This window comes from Lethenteron reissneri, chromosome 36 (assembly GCF_015708825.2).
Source record: "Lethenteron reissneri isolate LAM-NWPU_2019-01 chromosome 36, ASM1570882v1, whole genome shotgun sequence".
NCBI lineage: Eukaryota > Metazoa > Chordata > Hyperoartia > Petromyzontiformes > Petromyzontidae > Lethenteron > Lethenteron reissneri.
Window position 1 is genome coordinate 4,984,778 of NC_083814.1, and position 15,466 is coordinate 5,000,243.

General features: G+C 42.0%; 1 protein-coding gene and 1 long non-coding RNA gene across 2 annotated transcripts in view; one reads left to right on the forward strand and one right to left on the reverse strand.

The window, feature by feature from the left end:
• The window catches only part of LOC133351033 (calmodulin-binding transcription activator 2-like), a 615,463-nt gene that overhangs the window by 123,366 nt on the left and 476,631 nt on the right, over positions 1 to 15,466 (reverse strand). Inside the window, 3 exon segments of the mRNA XM_061565919.1 lie at positions 5,702 to 5,828; positions 7,686 to 8,038; positions 11,724 to 11,925. Of these exon segments, the coding sequence (XP_061421903.1) occupies positions 5,702 to 5,828; positions 7,686 to 8,038; positions 11,724 to 11,925 (682 nt within the window).
• The window catches only part of LOC133351037 (uncharacterized), a 61,559-nt gene that overhangs the window by 35,273 nt on the left and 10,820 nt on the right, over positions 1 to 15,466 (forward strand). The window contains exon 3 of the long non-coding RNA XR_009756141.1: positions 7,933 to 8,078. This is a non-coding gene — a long non-coding RNA (uncharacterized LOC133351037). The remainder of the gene's footprint in view (positions 1 to 7,932; positions 8,079 to 15,466) is intronic.

The window sequence follows — 15,466 nt, forward strand, 5'->3', positions numbered from 1 at the left end:
AAACTAAAATAAACAGCAACAATACTTATTGCACATTTATAGCTTAATTGCACTACTTGATTCCATATGTCTCATTAACTAGCCATCAAAGTGGCAAATATCTCCCATGGAGACAACTCCGCTGCTTATGATTATGTAATGATATGTAGCTCGTATGTAGATTACATGCAGTTTATGTGAACAATATAACAAATATATATTTTATATATTTTTTTAAGTCGGCTCTGCAGCCACACACCTGCTCATCTGCTCTACCATTTACAATGACCCCGGCGTGACACGAGCACCATTTTAAAATCATACAATTTGTTGGCGTCCCTCTTTTACACAAATTGCATTTGCCTCACAAACTTACTCTTAACGTTGATCTGATAGATATTATATTGTCTCGTGGTTATTATTATTCTTATTATTGTTAATATAAAGTGTTATTATTTGATCCATAATTCGTTGCAATTTGGATAAGATCGTGTAAGTATAAATAAATGTTAATTTTATTTTGTTAATTGACGTATGTTGAACTTCTTTCACGCTGTACGTAGCCAACCGTGATTATTGGGGAATATCTTCAACATTATAACCCTCCACCACCTCACAAAGTGGATCAAATAAAGTTGTTAGATGGACAAATATTCCAATGGATTTGGTTTGTCAGCAAACTGGAATGTGAAAAAGCTAAATGTTGATTTTAATCATTACTTTTATACGTAGTGTACACGATGTAACCCAAAAGAAACCAACTGTGAATCTCAATATGGTAGTGAAAGCCTACGTATATTATTTGATTGTAATTTTAATGACTCATTTTTTATTTTAATGACGCATCCAATTAAATTCAACCAATCTCTGTAGATAGATTCAAGTCCATCAAAATGTATCTCAACAGGCTTTCCGCTCGCTTTAAAATTATCTCTTATATCCAAAATCTTTCTCTCCTCTCACACACGCACAGCTCTCAACTGTGCTCAATTTAATCCGATACGTACTTTTTCAAATGTCTGTAATGTTGTGCAAAACACACCTGTTTGAACAGAGTTTTGAATTTAATTTAAATATTTTCACATTTTGCAGCAAGCCCACAAATCGTTTTGTATTGGCAAGCAGTCGCAAAAAGAAGGGAAGGAACACTAATATACTGAATATCCCTGTTACATGTGCTTTGACCACAGGTACTCAAGTTAACGTAGTACGATTGAGCAATCGTGTAATGAATATCAGACTTCAGATGTAGAAATTGGCCTACCAAATACCGTACTTCAATTATAATTACCATTCTTAATTTGCTAGAGCAAGCCGTGATATAATAAAGGGCAAAATGTAATAAGGCTATACCTTACTAATGTCCAATTTATTTTCCACCCTGAGATTGCCATGAGCTATATTGGTCTGCACATAGCTCTTAAAACATTGCGAGTAACCCATTTATTACTATACATGGCACAGGTATTAATCATTTCACAAACAAAAATTATTGCACCCCAACCTGTCCGTGCCACTTGCGAATAATGCTACACAATATGCGCTTGCCCAAAAATAAATAATTTTATTCTTGCATTGTAATAACAGTGGTCCAAATGAGACACTTTGCCCCCAGTATGGAAATGTGGAATTTCCGAAACAGTTTTCCAATGGAGCATTGCTCCAATGTTCGTTGAACTTGGAAACACGTTATAAAACGAACTCTTGATATTGCGCATCATTGCATAGTATAGACAAGTGCTCTAGATTGCATTGAGAAAAAAAGCCAAATTACTGAACAACAATTTCGCATTTTGACTGCAAGGCATATTTAAATTGCACAGTAATGTACGAGCGTTATTGTACGCTGCATATTTGGCATGAGCGTAAAAGGAATCGCCAGGCACCCCTTAGGTCAAGCCCGGACATGTGGGCAAAAAAATGTGCAAGTAAAACAATAATGCGTTGACTAATATGCACAGTCTGCCTCAAAGCAACAAGTAGCAAGCAAGAGAAAAATATATAGCAAAATCGTGAATCTCAGAAGAAGGTTTCTCTATTTTTGTAACACTGCAGTATGTTATACACAGGTGCGAATATGAAATTGCTGAAATAATGCATGTATAGATATATAGTAACACACGTAGTAAACATGGGGTACATTAGCTTGGCATTGTGCGTGTATTTAATGGGCTCATTATTGACTTAAACAATTTGACTTTGCCAAAAATGTACAATACAATTTAAGATATTACACATTAAAGCGTTAATTTAATGAAGTGTTAGTTTAATAACATTTAACAAAGAACATAATTAATAGCACACACGTTCATGCGTATCATCATATGACTCTGCTCACAGCAGTACATACGAAAACTTTTATTTTTATACACACGAGCTTAACAAAACAATTAGCGTAACCTTTCTACTTTCTCATTTGACCAAAAAAAAAAGAAACCCCTTTAAAACCGCAATTTCAATCGCCCGTCAGACACTACTTACAATAACGCACCGCCAGGCTTAGCACTTTGCTCGATAAATATTACAAATAAAAAAAAACACAAAGACTCCGGCGACTGCAGCAGGGCTTTAACCCAAGCACAATTTGCACCTCTGCCCTGGCCCCGTGCGAGTGAAGAACCGTCGCCAGTGCTTTACCGCCGCAGACAAAAGTGATATCATCTATCGCCCCCGTCGCCGCCTGCGCCGAAGCTCACTCTGAACAGCGGGCTGCGCCACGGCGATCTTGCCTCCTAGTCGAGGACGTGCTGTTGAATCTCGTGGGGGGCACCAAGGTAGGGGCCGCATCCCCCTCTCCCAGTGGGACATCACTCAACGGGGGGGGGAGCCCGGGGCGCCAACGCTCACAGCGCATCGCTCACAATGCCCCGGCCGCATCACCGCCTCGTAATAGCCGATAAAGTTGGATGCCGAAACTTGAGCCACTGTGATAATTGCTTCACTTCCTACTAAGCTGGCCGCCAGTGCACTTGGACAAATGTTTTTTTTTCTTTGCGTGGGTTTCTGTGCAACGTGAGGTTAACTTTTTTTTTAGAAAGGTTGTTTCTCTGATACATTTACTGTCTATATTTTTCAGGCGAATAAAGTTAATTGATTGTTTTAAATGAAAACGAATGAGTTGTTCCTCTAGCGGTCCGATGCGTTTTCGGGCTGTTACACCGTGTTATTCGGCACGATGTCCGACGTTTCGCTCCACAATGCTGGAAGCTTCTGAAGGGCTGGGTGGACACATGCAGCGAAGCGTGCATCCCCGAAACACCTCGCAGAGTTAAATAGCACAAGCTCTAAAATGTACGCAGTAAACCGCAGTTGTGTATCTTAAAAAATGCAGCATGTACTTCAATGAAACGGGATGAGTGGTTTTCCAGACTTATGTTAAGCCACGCCACTCTGGACCAGTTTTTCCCTTCGCTGGGGCTCATCAGTAGAGGGACGCATGTACAATATTAAACTAAATAAAGGGAAAACATGTATTTGTTTTTTATTTGAAACTTTTTGGAAATATTAAATATTTGCACAATTTGCGAAGCACTTTAAGCTAGGCAAGTTAATTAGTAAGTGGCAACCAGTAGTATTAACTAATGGGAAAGTTACATTTTAAAGCATGGTTAATTATGTAACGGCCTTCTTTGAATCTTTACTTGCTTGAGCAAGAAAACAAACAGGACTATGGTACTTGATGAGGGAATGCTTACCTGATGCCAACAGCTTGCTCTATCGGTCATCATATTCTGCTAGATAAGAGTTGCAATGATTACTTCCAGGGATTATATCCAAAAGAAAAGCGTGACAATTTTACTCAAGGGGAGACAACGTACTGTGCATACAGTACATATAAACTAATTATATGGCATGTTACAATGTACATTGCAATAATCAGTTTTGCACTTATTTTTTGAGGTTATATGGAACTTGGTGAGATAATATTTTGACGGCCGTTTTCATTCCCCGAATTAAATAAAAAAAATGTCTATGTGATTTCTAAAGTAGGCATTTTATCAAATGTAATTCATAACATAAGCTTGTGATTCCCACGCATGTTTAAAAGCAGCACAGAGCAGCCTCAAGCACCGGCTGTGAAATCCTGTATGGAAATCCACAGGGCCTCTTCAAGGAAGATGCAAACCCAAGGAAAAAGAGTAATTATCTTGTTGACAGAGCCAGGGCTGTTTATGTCAGGGTGCAAGACGAGGAAATCACGGTCAGTAGTTGACCGGGCAGCTCAAGAGGGCAGGGCACTAGAGCTGGCGCCACTGAGACCCTGGGTCCATACCCAGACAGGCCTCCTGTGATTAAACTGGGTTCTCAAGTGCACAAGTGCAGCGAGCTGACGGAGAAGGGTCGTAAAAGACCACTTGTGCAAAGCCATTGTGAGACGTGGCGCAGACCGCCGTCCTAGATTTTCGAAACTCTTGTTTTGTCTCGTGACTCGAAGGCGATGGGTAAATTTGAATAGAACTGTAGGATAAATACCTTTAACAATCAGTCAAGATCACTCCGCAGTGGTGTCAGTAGTGATATTAATAGAATGCTCTTGAATTATTAAAAAATATTATTGTTTCATGAGTAACCAAGCCGGGAACCCATGAAAAGAACCTGAAATACGTAACTTACATAAGAGCTATTGATTTTCACGAGTTTTCATTTGACTCTAAATTCATTAAACGTTGTTTGGGATTGTTTTTTTGTCAACGTAGGAGCGGTGCAGAATGTAATGTGCATCTCACACGACAGCGCAGCGGCAGATGCTCTACCGCTGTGCACTCAGCTAGTGAGCAGTCTGTACGTGGCTCTCTCTCTCTTGAGGTCAAATTAACGTTCAAATAAAATAACTGCAAGATGCAGGCTTATTTTTTAACACCGCTTGGCTGCTCGAGAAACGTGAACTTTCAAGACACGTGTTCATAAAATTGAACCCTTTCGCTGTCAGTTTACGCTTTCAAAATAGTGTGGTGGATGATTTGTTTTTTTCATACATGGGTGAAACGATGGTGCAAATTTTCTTACCTAAGTCCAGCCATCAGTAAAATGGGTTACAAAAAGTTAGTCAGTCGGCAGGTCGCGGTGTGGTGGGGGTAAAGTGTGGGTACACCAGCCTCTTTCAAGACATTTGGCCAGTATGGAAGACTTGGCCAAGATATCCTCCAGAACAGTGGTTCTTAACCTTGACTGCAGTCTTGGTTCTCAATCATTAAAACATGTATAATGTTAAAACATAGGTTTGATGACACAAAGTAGTATTTTTCGATTTAAAGCTTTCGTGACTGCAGGGATTCATCTTCTTGGTTCTTTCGGTAAAGTCACGTGACTTTACCGAAAGAACCAAGAAGATGAAAAGTAGTTGTACTCAGGTGCCCGTGCTTAATTTGTGTTTTTAAAAAAAATATCTGGCATGTTCTCGCGCCCTCAGAAAAGGCATCTCGCACCCCCAGGAGGTGCGTGCACCCCAGGTTAAGAACCACTGCTCTAGAGGGGCTCTCTAGAGCTCCCTGTAATAAGTTCAGTGGTAAAAATATTTTTTCTCGAGTCAATGCCGCTATTCATCCACAGGGTACTCTTCTTTATAACATGTAACATTAGCAATAGCCGGCATGGGCCGGGAACGTGTGCGTAGAAGGCTTTAAGACGGTCCCTCTGAGGGACAGCACCAGCACCCCCTGACCTACCCCGCCCTCTACCCACGATCCATCGCTACAAATGTAGACGAGTGTGATGGTCTCACCTGGGCAGTAGCAGCGAAGCACCCCGCTCTGAATTAACGTCGCAGGGACGGAGATCTGGTCGAAGAGACAGCTGTAACTGTCGCTGCTCACATTCCACGGACCCGTAATAAGAACTTTCACTCCTCCCTGAGAAGAATACATGAATAGAAAGTGATGGGTTTATTAGTATTCTGTTACACTTTTTTTGACCGAGTACAAGTTATTGCGATTTCATTACCGTGCACGTCAAAATACACTGTTCATATGAGATCAACTTAATTAAAATAAACCTCAACGAATAGTGTAAATATTACATATGCTAAAGATGACAAATGTCATTACATTCGTGAATCAAGTGCCATTCTATCCATCTACGTCAAATGCGGATTAACTCACTGAACAACCTTTACTACTCAAACAATCTATCATGTGACGTATTAACAATGCACCTTTTTTTTTCGATTTACAAATAATATCACACCACAGTGTTTGCTCATAACAGATACAAAACAAACGCATGAACACGGTGGGGGGCCGCCCTCTCTTTGATCTCGAATTAAGTCGGTCCACTGCCTGCTCAGCCGTGTTTCAGTGCACAGCAATCACGCACATTGCGCGCCGAGTGCGCGCAGTCTGGGAATATGGCAACGCAAGCGGGCCAGCAGAGACCTAAAATATAATATCACGAAAAACTTCTACACTTTCACCATCAACCTGCGGATGTGTGGAAGAAGCAGAGCATCCCCCCCCCCCACCTGCCACCCCACGCCTCTCCTTAGGTCTAATGAGGCAATTGGGACGTTTCACTGCACCCATGTCATCATCATGCGCGGCTGTGCTCGCATTGCTCCTGCCGATGGACCCACGATACGTGGCTGGGGCGGGGACACACGGTTATCCACGAACATGGCGAGCAACGGAAACGTGACCCCGCTTCTGACAAAGTCTCAATGCCAAATCGATACTTGCGATTTACCCAGGACAGCCTCGCTGGGTGTCAAGATTGCTTTTGCTTGAAGGGTCTCCTACAATAAATGGGCTGTTTGGCCAATTCCATAGTATGTACATATGTTGAACTTCTTTCATACCGTACATAGCTAACCGTGCTAATCGGAGGTGTGAGGGCAACACTACAAACTCAACACAAAAAGTAGTTTAGTTTGTTGTCTCCCCTCTCCCGCACCTCCTCCATTCATGAGTGTTTGGCTCCATGTACGAATCAAATCAAGTGTCCCGGAGAAAAAAACCCCCGACATGGACAGGGGCTGGTAACACTCAAAGCTCTGCACAGACAGATAAAAGTGGGTGGAAAACTCGGAGAGTAGATTACCCCACTTTGAACGCTAAACGGAGTTACACTGACAAATATATTTATATTTAGGTCGACGCAAACGAAATCAGCATAGCGCATCGCTGGCAAGATGGCTGCACGTAACTTAACTCTCCTGGGTGGTGAGTGTCACAGCGTAGGACTGTATTGTGTTTCGGCATTGAGTTAAGTGCATTACTGAGTGTTTACAAACTCCAACGACTCCACATGCCATCGAATTACAATGGCACGAGTAGCCCCAACACCCTCATTTGTAACAAATAAAACAGAGGCGTGAGACAACTGAGATAGAACCCAAACACACCAGGAAAATAAGCACCCAAATAATTTTCGTGAAACAAATGTTTGTGGAGGAGTGGAATCCATTAATGAAATCCTCGGCATATTGTAACATCCAAAACATACCGCGAGTTAAAATAGCTTCTCTTTCTACATCTCTTCCTCTGCAATGCTCGAGATTGGAATTCCCTGTCCATTGACTATTTTCCCAAAGTCTTACAACCGTGCTCAATTCAAGAAACATATTAAACCGATCGCACATTTATTCTGGGACACCTTCAACACCGCTGTTCATTGCTGGCCGCTCAGTGTTTCAGGGCCTTTGGGCCTGTGCTCAGCACCCGTGATAAAAGAAAATGACAAAATGAAAAATACATGTGATATAAGACACTCACCTCAGGGTAGGACCATTCCGGGGAAAAATCTGTCACAGTCACCAGCTGCCCAGTGCCGGCCCCATGTCCATCACTTCCCACCATGCCCTGCGGCGACTCCACACCAGCCATCCCCACAAACGAAACCGAGCTGCCAGCCGTGCTCAGCTGTAGGCCAGGTAGCCCATTCTGGGCTTGCTGTTGACTCTGTGGTTGTTGCTGCTGTTGCTGTTGTTGTGGCTGCTGCTGCTGCTGTGGCTGCGTGCAGTTCATGGGGACGTGTGACGTGAAAGTGCTCACAGTTCCGCCACCACCGTTGCTGCTGCCCTCGATGAGCCTCTCCTGTAGGCCGTAAAGACTGCGGGAGCCTCCACCTGGAGGGATGGTGCAGAACGACAAAAGGCGGGACCCAGGGTAAGACTGATTTTTTTGCAATAGCTTCAGAAACAATGAACTGTTGTCATTTTTCACGCGAAGAAAAATTATGTATGACAGGTCATGAGTTATTTAGTATTTTTACTCGCCGATAGAAAGGTTGCCGCGTGTCTTACTTTTCAATGTGTAATACATTCGCAATGTTGTGAAAGTACAACGTGGACAAGTTAATTAAAACGTAAAGAGCTGGGAATGTAAAAAAAACCTTAGAAGAAAAAAACCCAGTACAATATTAATTATAATCATGCATATATTACGTACAATCTTAAGTCTACTGTGCAAGAGTCAGGATTAGACGTCGAAACATATGTACACACGTGTTTTGCTATCACGTAGGCCTCATATTGTGATACTGCAACTTTAAAACACAATGTTTCATGTATTCTGAATGACAACATCCAACAATCAGATCTAACTTTCCTCCCGCTTAAAGTAGAACAAGCGAGTCGCTTCACGAGTACCCCACTCACACTGACGAGATCGTGCATGCATTTTTGCAAACTTTTAAATAATACTGTCCATGACCCATGCATCAGATGCCACAAAACACGTAATTTCATATTGCAGGAGAGCAGCTACATGTAAAACATATTTCCAATCTGGTATCATGAATTATAAGTTAATAATAGCGCTAGTTTTGAGAAAGATTTGTTTTATTTATTCAGTGGCTCACTACAGGGCATGTGAGTGGTAAGAGAGAATTCTACACTCAATGTACACTTGATACTTTTAAACCATCACCAGTGTGGAATGAATTCCAATTTATCTTCACTCATCGTGAATCCAAAATTAAACTCGGCTCTCAGGCCAGTCATGCCCGGGTCTCTGCTCCAATATAGTGCTTCCAAAAGGAAAACAATCTAGCCGATTTCAAACACATCCTTTTGGACTCCAAAGAAGTTTGAAATTCCATTACGATGCTACAGAACGCTTTATGGGGCATCCTCATGCCTGCCGAATTAATTTCAGTTTTACGTGATTGCCACTATAAGTGCAAGTAAATGGCCTAGTCCTCTGTGCTATCTGTGCTACACATCTGGTTGTCAACGTCAATTGGTAGATCTTTTCCAAGAAGAGCTTGAGAAAAAAGCATTGTCTTCCAATGATTTAACCCTCATTTAAGTGAATTGCATTACGAGCATATAATTGATTAAATAAAACGCTCTGTAATCTGCATCAAACCACCCTTTGATAGCTCTTCCTGGGCTAAGCATATTTCATTATGCCCAACTGTCATAGAAATGGGGTCATTTTATCCATTGGTATGACTATCAGAATGACTATTAATCATCTGTATTGTTCCTGTTATTGCCATAGTCTGCAATGTTTGTTAGTCCATTCCACCAACAGGCAGTCATATTTTTGCTACGCACACCCAGATAAATCGCAATGTCCCTCCTGTCACAATATAAACACACTAAAAATCGTTAGGTAAGTGACAGTTCACGTGACCAACACGGGGTTATATTTCGTCACCCCTTGAGGTCACGAAGCACTCGGGGGCAATTTTAGGGAAGTCGTTGCCGGCAAAAATAGTAACTTGGAATGGTTGCCACACCACCTGCCGCGCCGCTAGACACAAAGAGTGAACTGACAAGATGAGTCCGCTGAAAGCTGCCACATGTAAACACCTGTCAGAGTTCAACAGCATAGGTTCGTGCAAGCCGGACTCTGCTGATGAGACGCTCAATGTCAAAACCAGTCGAGAGTTTGCTTGCGTTGAACGAATGCTGCTGAAAGTAATTGACACTCTCAGAAGGCCATGCGGCTGATGGGATGTCTAAAAAAAGACTCGTATTTTTTTTACGTGGAGGGATAATACGTGAAGGGGGTGTATTGTTTACATTGTTATGTCACTATGTCATTGCCACACAAAGTTACTACGTTTTCTCCTCATCAAACCTGTTTCCAGTGAACAATGACAGTGATTATTGTCATATAATTGCTCTTATGCATCTGCAGCCTGTAATAATCACAGGTGACACCGCACAACTATGTCTGGTGCGATTATACCCTTATAACACATTCCTGCGGAGGGAGCTGGTAGGAACGTTGGGTTGCTCGGTCAGTGGCCAGGGTCAACGGCGGCGTGGTGTATTCCGCAAATATGGCCGACTGTGAGGGCGGGCACAAGCCGGCGTGAGTAGGTTAAACGTTGAGTTTTATAAGGGCACCACGGGGTGACCAGCCCCTCCCCACCCAGCCCCACCCCTCCCACCCCCCACCCAGCCTCACCCTCCCCACCCAGCCCCTCCCCACCCTCCCCTCCCCACCAAGCCCCTCCCCACCCTCCCCTCTCCACCCAGCCCCACCCCTCCCATTTTTGGATGCACGACGGACGGACACAATAATCCCCTGTGGGCTGGTGGAACCAGGTGGTTCCTAACAGTATAGCTTCCTGCAAAATCAGTGTCATTGCATGTTCAGGCAGGCCACAGTGCGATTGTGACCATGCAACCCCAACTGTGGGTTACCTTATAGTAAACCACTGTAGTCTGCGCTCCTCCAATGGAGGAGTAGCAAAACGACACAAACTGTCTCTCCTGAAGCCCTCACTGATTGTGGATAGCAGTCCTCAACATATTGACATTTGCATTAACAGAAGAAGTCGTTCAGAGCAAAGCTAAGTCGATGCAGATGAAAAGCTACTGGGCAGGCTTTGAGATTGTGCATTATAGCCTGGGAGCTTTTTGACGAACTTAATGAAATCATTAACTTAATTAAGTTATGAATGAAGTCCCCAGCACATGGAACGGAATGTCAGGTATTATGTTGAACAACACGCGTTGCAACCCGAAAAGTATATCAGTTATTTATTATTTGCATTCATGTGCAACTGTTGTAATAGAATCAACTCACTCTACATTAGAAGAGGGTGCAATGTCTTGGCAGCTACATCATGGGACCTCCTTTGCCAGTACCAAAATATGAGAATAGGTTTTTTCTCATATTTTGGTATTGGCAAAAGAGGTCCCATGATGTTGATGCTCACCCCGAGCTCTCATTACTCTGATTGTGTATTGTCTTTGTGCTGTACGCCTTTTGGCGTCTTCTGGTCTAACACCGTTTGAGACGAGGCTCAAAAGAAAGCCATCTCTGGTGTGGACCAAACAGTTTCAAAGACAATGCATACATTATCAGAGTATTTTTTTTTGCATTCTGACCACGAGTATTGTGGTTAATGCAGAAATGAATCCTTGTAAAAGGTGTTTTTTTTTGTTGCCAGAAAAATGGGGAAAAAACCTATTCTCATGTCTCGGCAGCTGTCTGGGATTTTAAACCAGACACACAGGCACTGATATATTAGGTGAATTAAATTTGAAATCGTAACCTACAAAAGTATTACAAAATTTCATTTGATGTTCAGAACAACTGATAAAAAAGTAATGCGTGCTAATCGAGGCATGCAAGTACTTTTAATATCCTGTTCTCAAAGCATTTTGACTGCCACTCACACCAAGATAAGACTAGGCAGACATACATAAATATAATAGTGTGTCTTGTCAACTTTAATAAGTTTCTACACGATTAGAATGGACACGACTTCATTCTCCGCTGCCTGAAATAAGCTCTTTCACTTTGTTATCTACGGCAGGCATGCACGTAGACACGCATGTATGTTACCTCCAGAGTCCGTAGCCATGAAGTCGGCCATGAGGTCAGGGAACTGGCTATCGAAGGTCAGGTCAAACTGCTCCAGGTTGATCTCCATGTTCGATGCACCACCGCCTCCCCCGCCGCCACCGCCAGAGCTCGTCCCGCTGCTGGCTGACGCACTGGCCATGTCGCTCTGCACCATGTTATACAGGTCTCCTGCATTGCCCGCCTGCAGAAAAAGAAAGCGTTGATCAGCGTCCATCCGAAAGCAGCACCAGCAATTCATTTATTCATTCACTCATTCCCTGCTAGATGACGGCCTCCCCCACGCCGTGTGCATGGCACACGGGGCTATTCTGACCGTACTTCACCACGCTGCCCAGCGCTGGCACGTGAAGGCAGGAGGCAGAGACGAGGAAGCGCAGAAGTGCAGTACAACTATGGATTATTTCTGCTCACTGCTGCTGAGAATGTAGCCACACAGGCTCGAAAATGTATAATGTGCATATAATGAAGGGAAAAAAACAACCGTGTATGTCATTGAAAACATCTGTTATCGCGATACGTTTTCTTCCACAGGTTAAGTCAGCGGTTCTTAACATTTACTGCAGCTTTGCACCCCTTTGGTTCTCAATCGTAAAAATGTGTATAATATTAATAAATACATAGGTTTGATTAAGCAAATTAGTTGTACTTACGTGCCCTGCTTAATTTGTGTTTCGATGATCTACCTTCTAAAAACATCTGGCATGTCTCACACCCCCAGAAAGGGCATTTCACACCTCCAGGGGGTGCGTGCACCCCAGGTTAAGAAGAGAACTACTGGTTTAAGTGTTGTAATGCCTCGTCCTATTACTGGCATACCAAGATCGTTTCGCGTGCTTAACTTGTCAAAATAAATTGACACCTAAAACACCACGCGGGTAATGCAGCACCAAGGAAGAATGATCACATACCAAAAGAAGCTTAACCTTTAAGGCCAATAATTAAATAATCCACGTACATTACACCATTGCCAACCGTGCTAATCGGAGGTGCGGGAAAAGGATAACAAACAAAACACAAAAAGCAGTTTAAAAAATTCTTTTCAATATAGATTTAAAAGTGCATAGCTCCAGTAGCATTCCAGACAGCCGCAGAAGCACACCTGATAGCACGCAATGCATTGACCGTCTTTTTTTGATGGCTAGCCAAAAGCCATTGCTGCTGCGAGGATGACCAGAGCTCGCATGATGGTTTATGCTCCTTGATGAGATCAGAAAGGTATTGTGGTTAATTTGTGGCAAGCACTTCGTGTGTAATGAGTTCGACCTTATCATGTATTCATTTGGCAACAGGAAGCCAATGCAGCTCGGCAAACACTGGACGGACATGGTCAGATCTTGCAGTACCCCGTCACGACAAGTGCCAGAGAATTTTGTAGACCCTGCAGCATGGTAATGTTTTTGCCAGACGTGCCATAGAGTAGTGAGTTGCAATAACTGAGTCTTGTTGATACTACGCTACACGCCACCGTGTTGGCTTTGCCATGACTCAATAATGGTCAAATGTTTCGTAGAGCACCGATAATTGCAGAACTTGACTATATTTTGCACCACTGCACCACCTTTGCCTTTTACGTGGAACACTGCCAATAATCTGCAAGATTATCTGCACCTCGGGTTAGCATGGTTGGCGACGTTACGGCATGAAATCAGGTTTCGAGATCAGAGGCGGAAGTGGGGGTGTATACAATTATGTAACAGATCAGTAATCAGCCACCTTAGCATGTGACTCACCTGTAAGGAATTGCAATATGTGTTGTGTATTACTTAATACATACCCTTCTAGGCTGCGCTGAGTCTGTAGCTATCACAGCGGTTGAAATTATTTGAATTCTTCTCAATTTCGATTGATTCACTAACTAGTCTTGGCCAGTAATAATTAGTTCTGCATAACACTTCAACGTTATCAAAATCAATTGAGTGTCCTTGTTGGCAAGCATGCTCTGCCACTCCTGACAACTAGTGTTTGGGATAATGTAATGTTCCTTTGGTGTTCTTTTAGTCTTACGCTAATGTTACATCCCGTCTGTCCAATATAACACTTATCGTATAAGCAATCGATCCGATATACACCTTCTGTTGATTACTTCGCTAATTAATCTTAGTACAAGACACTAGTTTTTGAATTGTGTGTACCATACCAAAACTCACTTTAATGTTTTGCTTTTGCACAACACGGGCTAATTTGTCAGTAACTCCCGAGATATATAGTATTTTAATTGTTTTGATAATCTGATCACTTTCAGCAGTATTGTTCGGTCTTGGTTTGGCATTCAATGCTCCCTTAATTTGAGCATTATTGTAGCCATTCAGTCTTAGTGCTTATTTAACATGTGTAATCTCTTTCCTTAAGATTTTCACCATCTGACACTGTCTTTGCCCGATGATTGAGCGTCTTGATGAGAAGGATTTCTGTGCTGGGTGATGATGCGAATCTGCATTCAGTAGATGCTGTGTGTTATTTAGCCATTTTGACCACGTTCAAGCAAAATATCCAGAAGGGGAGTGTGTTGTTCACCTCCATTTCCATGGTGAACTGAATGGCTCGGTTTTGTGCATTGAGATTATTTAAAAATTCATTAAGTGTATCTTTACCATGTGGCCAGACAACCAAAGTGTCATGAACATATCTAAACCAAAAAGATGGTTTGAATGTACTTGAGGCAAGTGCTCCTGTTTCAAAGTTTTCCATGTACAGATTTGCTAAAAGCAGGAGACGAAGGAGAGTCCCATTGCTGCTTCCTTACCTTTTGTTTAAAGAAATCCCCTCTCCATAAGAAGTAAGTGTTATTTAGACAATGGCCAGCTAGTTTTGGAATATGTCCTGGTAAACCTGTCTTCTTTACTAGTGTATCAAGTAAATTAAGTGACTCGTTAACTGGAACCTTAGCGAACAGAGAAATTACATCAAAACTTACCAGAATATAATTAGAGTTAAGTTTAATATCTTTAATCACATTCACAAGATGTTCATGAATTTTTTATAAATGAAGATGTCCTACCGATGTAGGGTTGTATTTGTTTCGTTACATATTTTGCTAATTTATATGTGGCAGAGCCTATTGTACTTACTATAGGTCGTAATGGGATACCGATTTTATGAATGTTTGGTAGCCCATACAATCTTGGAGGTTTTGAGGCCCGTAGCTTAATTTGGTATTGCTCCATCTTGGGGATTAATGAATTTGCAATGATTGCAGAAGTCTTGCATTCTAAAGTATTGGTTGATCTCGTTACATTTTAATGTAGATATCTTCCTCCAATAAATCTTTAATTGTATTATCATAATCTGATCGGGACATCGCTACAACATCACTACAGTAGTGCGGCCTTTATCAGCTGCCAGAATTTGAATTTATTTATTTAATTGAAGCTCTCTTAAGGCTTATGCTTCACCAAAGCTAATATTTATTTTTGGTATTTTGCTATTCTCAAATATTTTGGCAACCTTGTATCTAGTCTTCTCTGTCTCGTTATGTGAAAGATGTCTTATCGCTGATTCCACCTTGTCAATTATCTCATCTACTGGAATTGTGCGTGGGGCAACGGCAAAGTTAAGGCATTTAGAAAGGACGGAAATCATGTCACTGGTTAAATCAGTGTTAGTTAAGTTCATTACAGTTTTGTTTTTAATTGTTCGTTATTATTTGGGACTTGTTTGTTTTGTAGTCTGGAGAATTCATTAATTTGCTTAGTTTTAGTGAGATTAAATATATTATCAGCCGA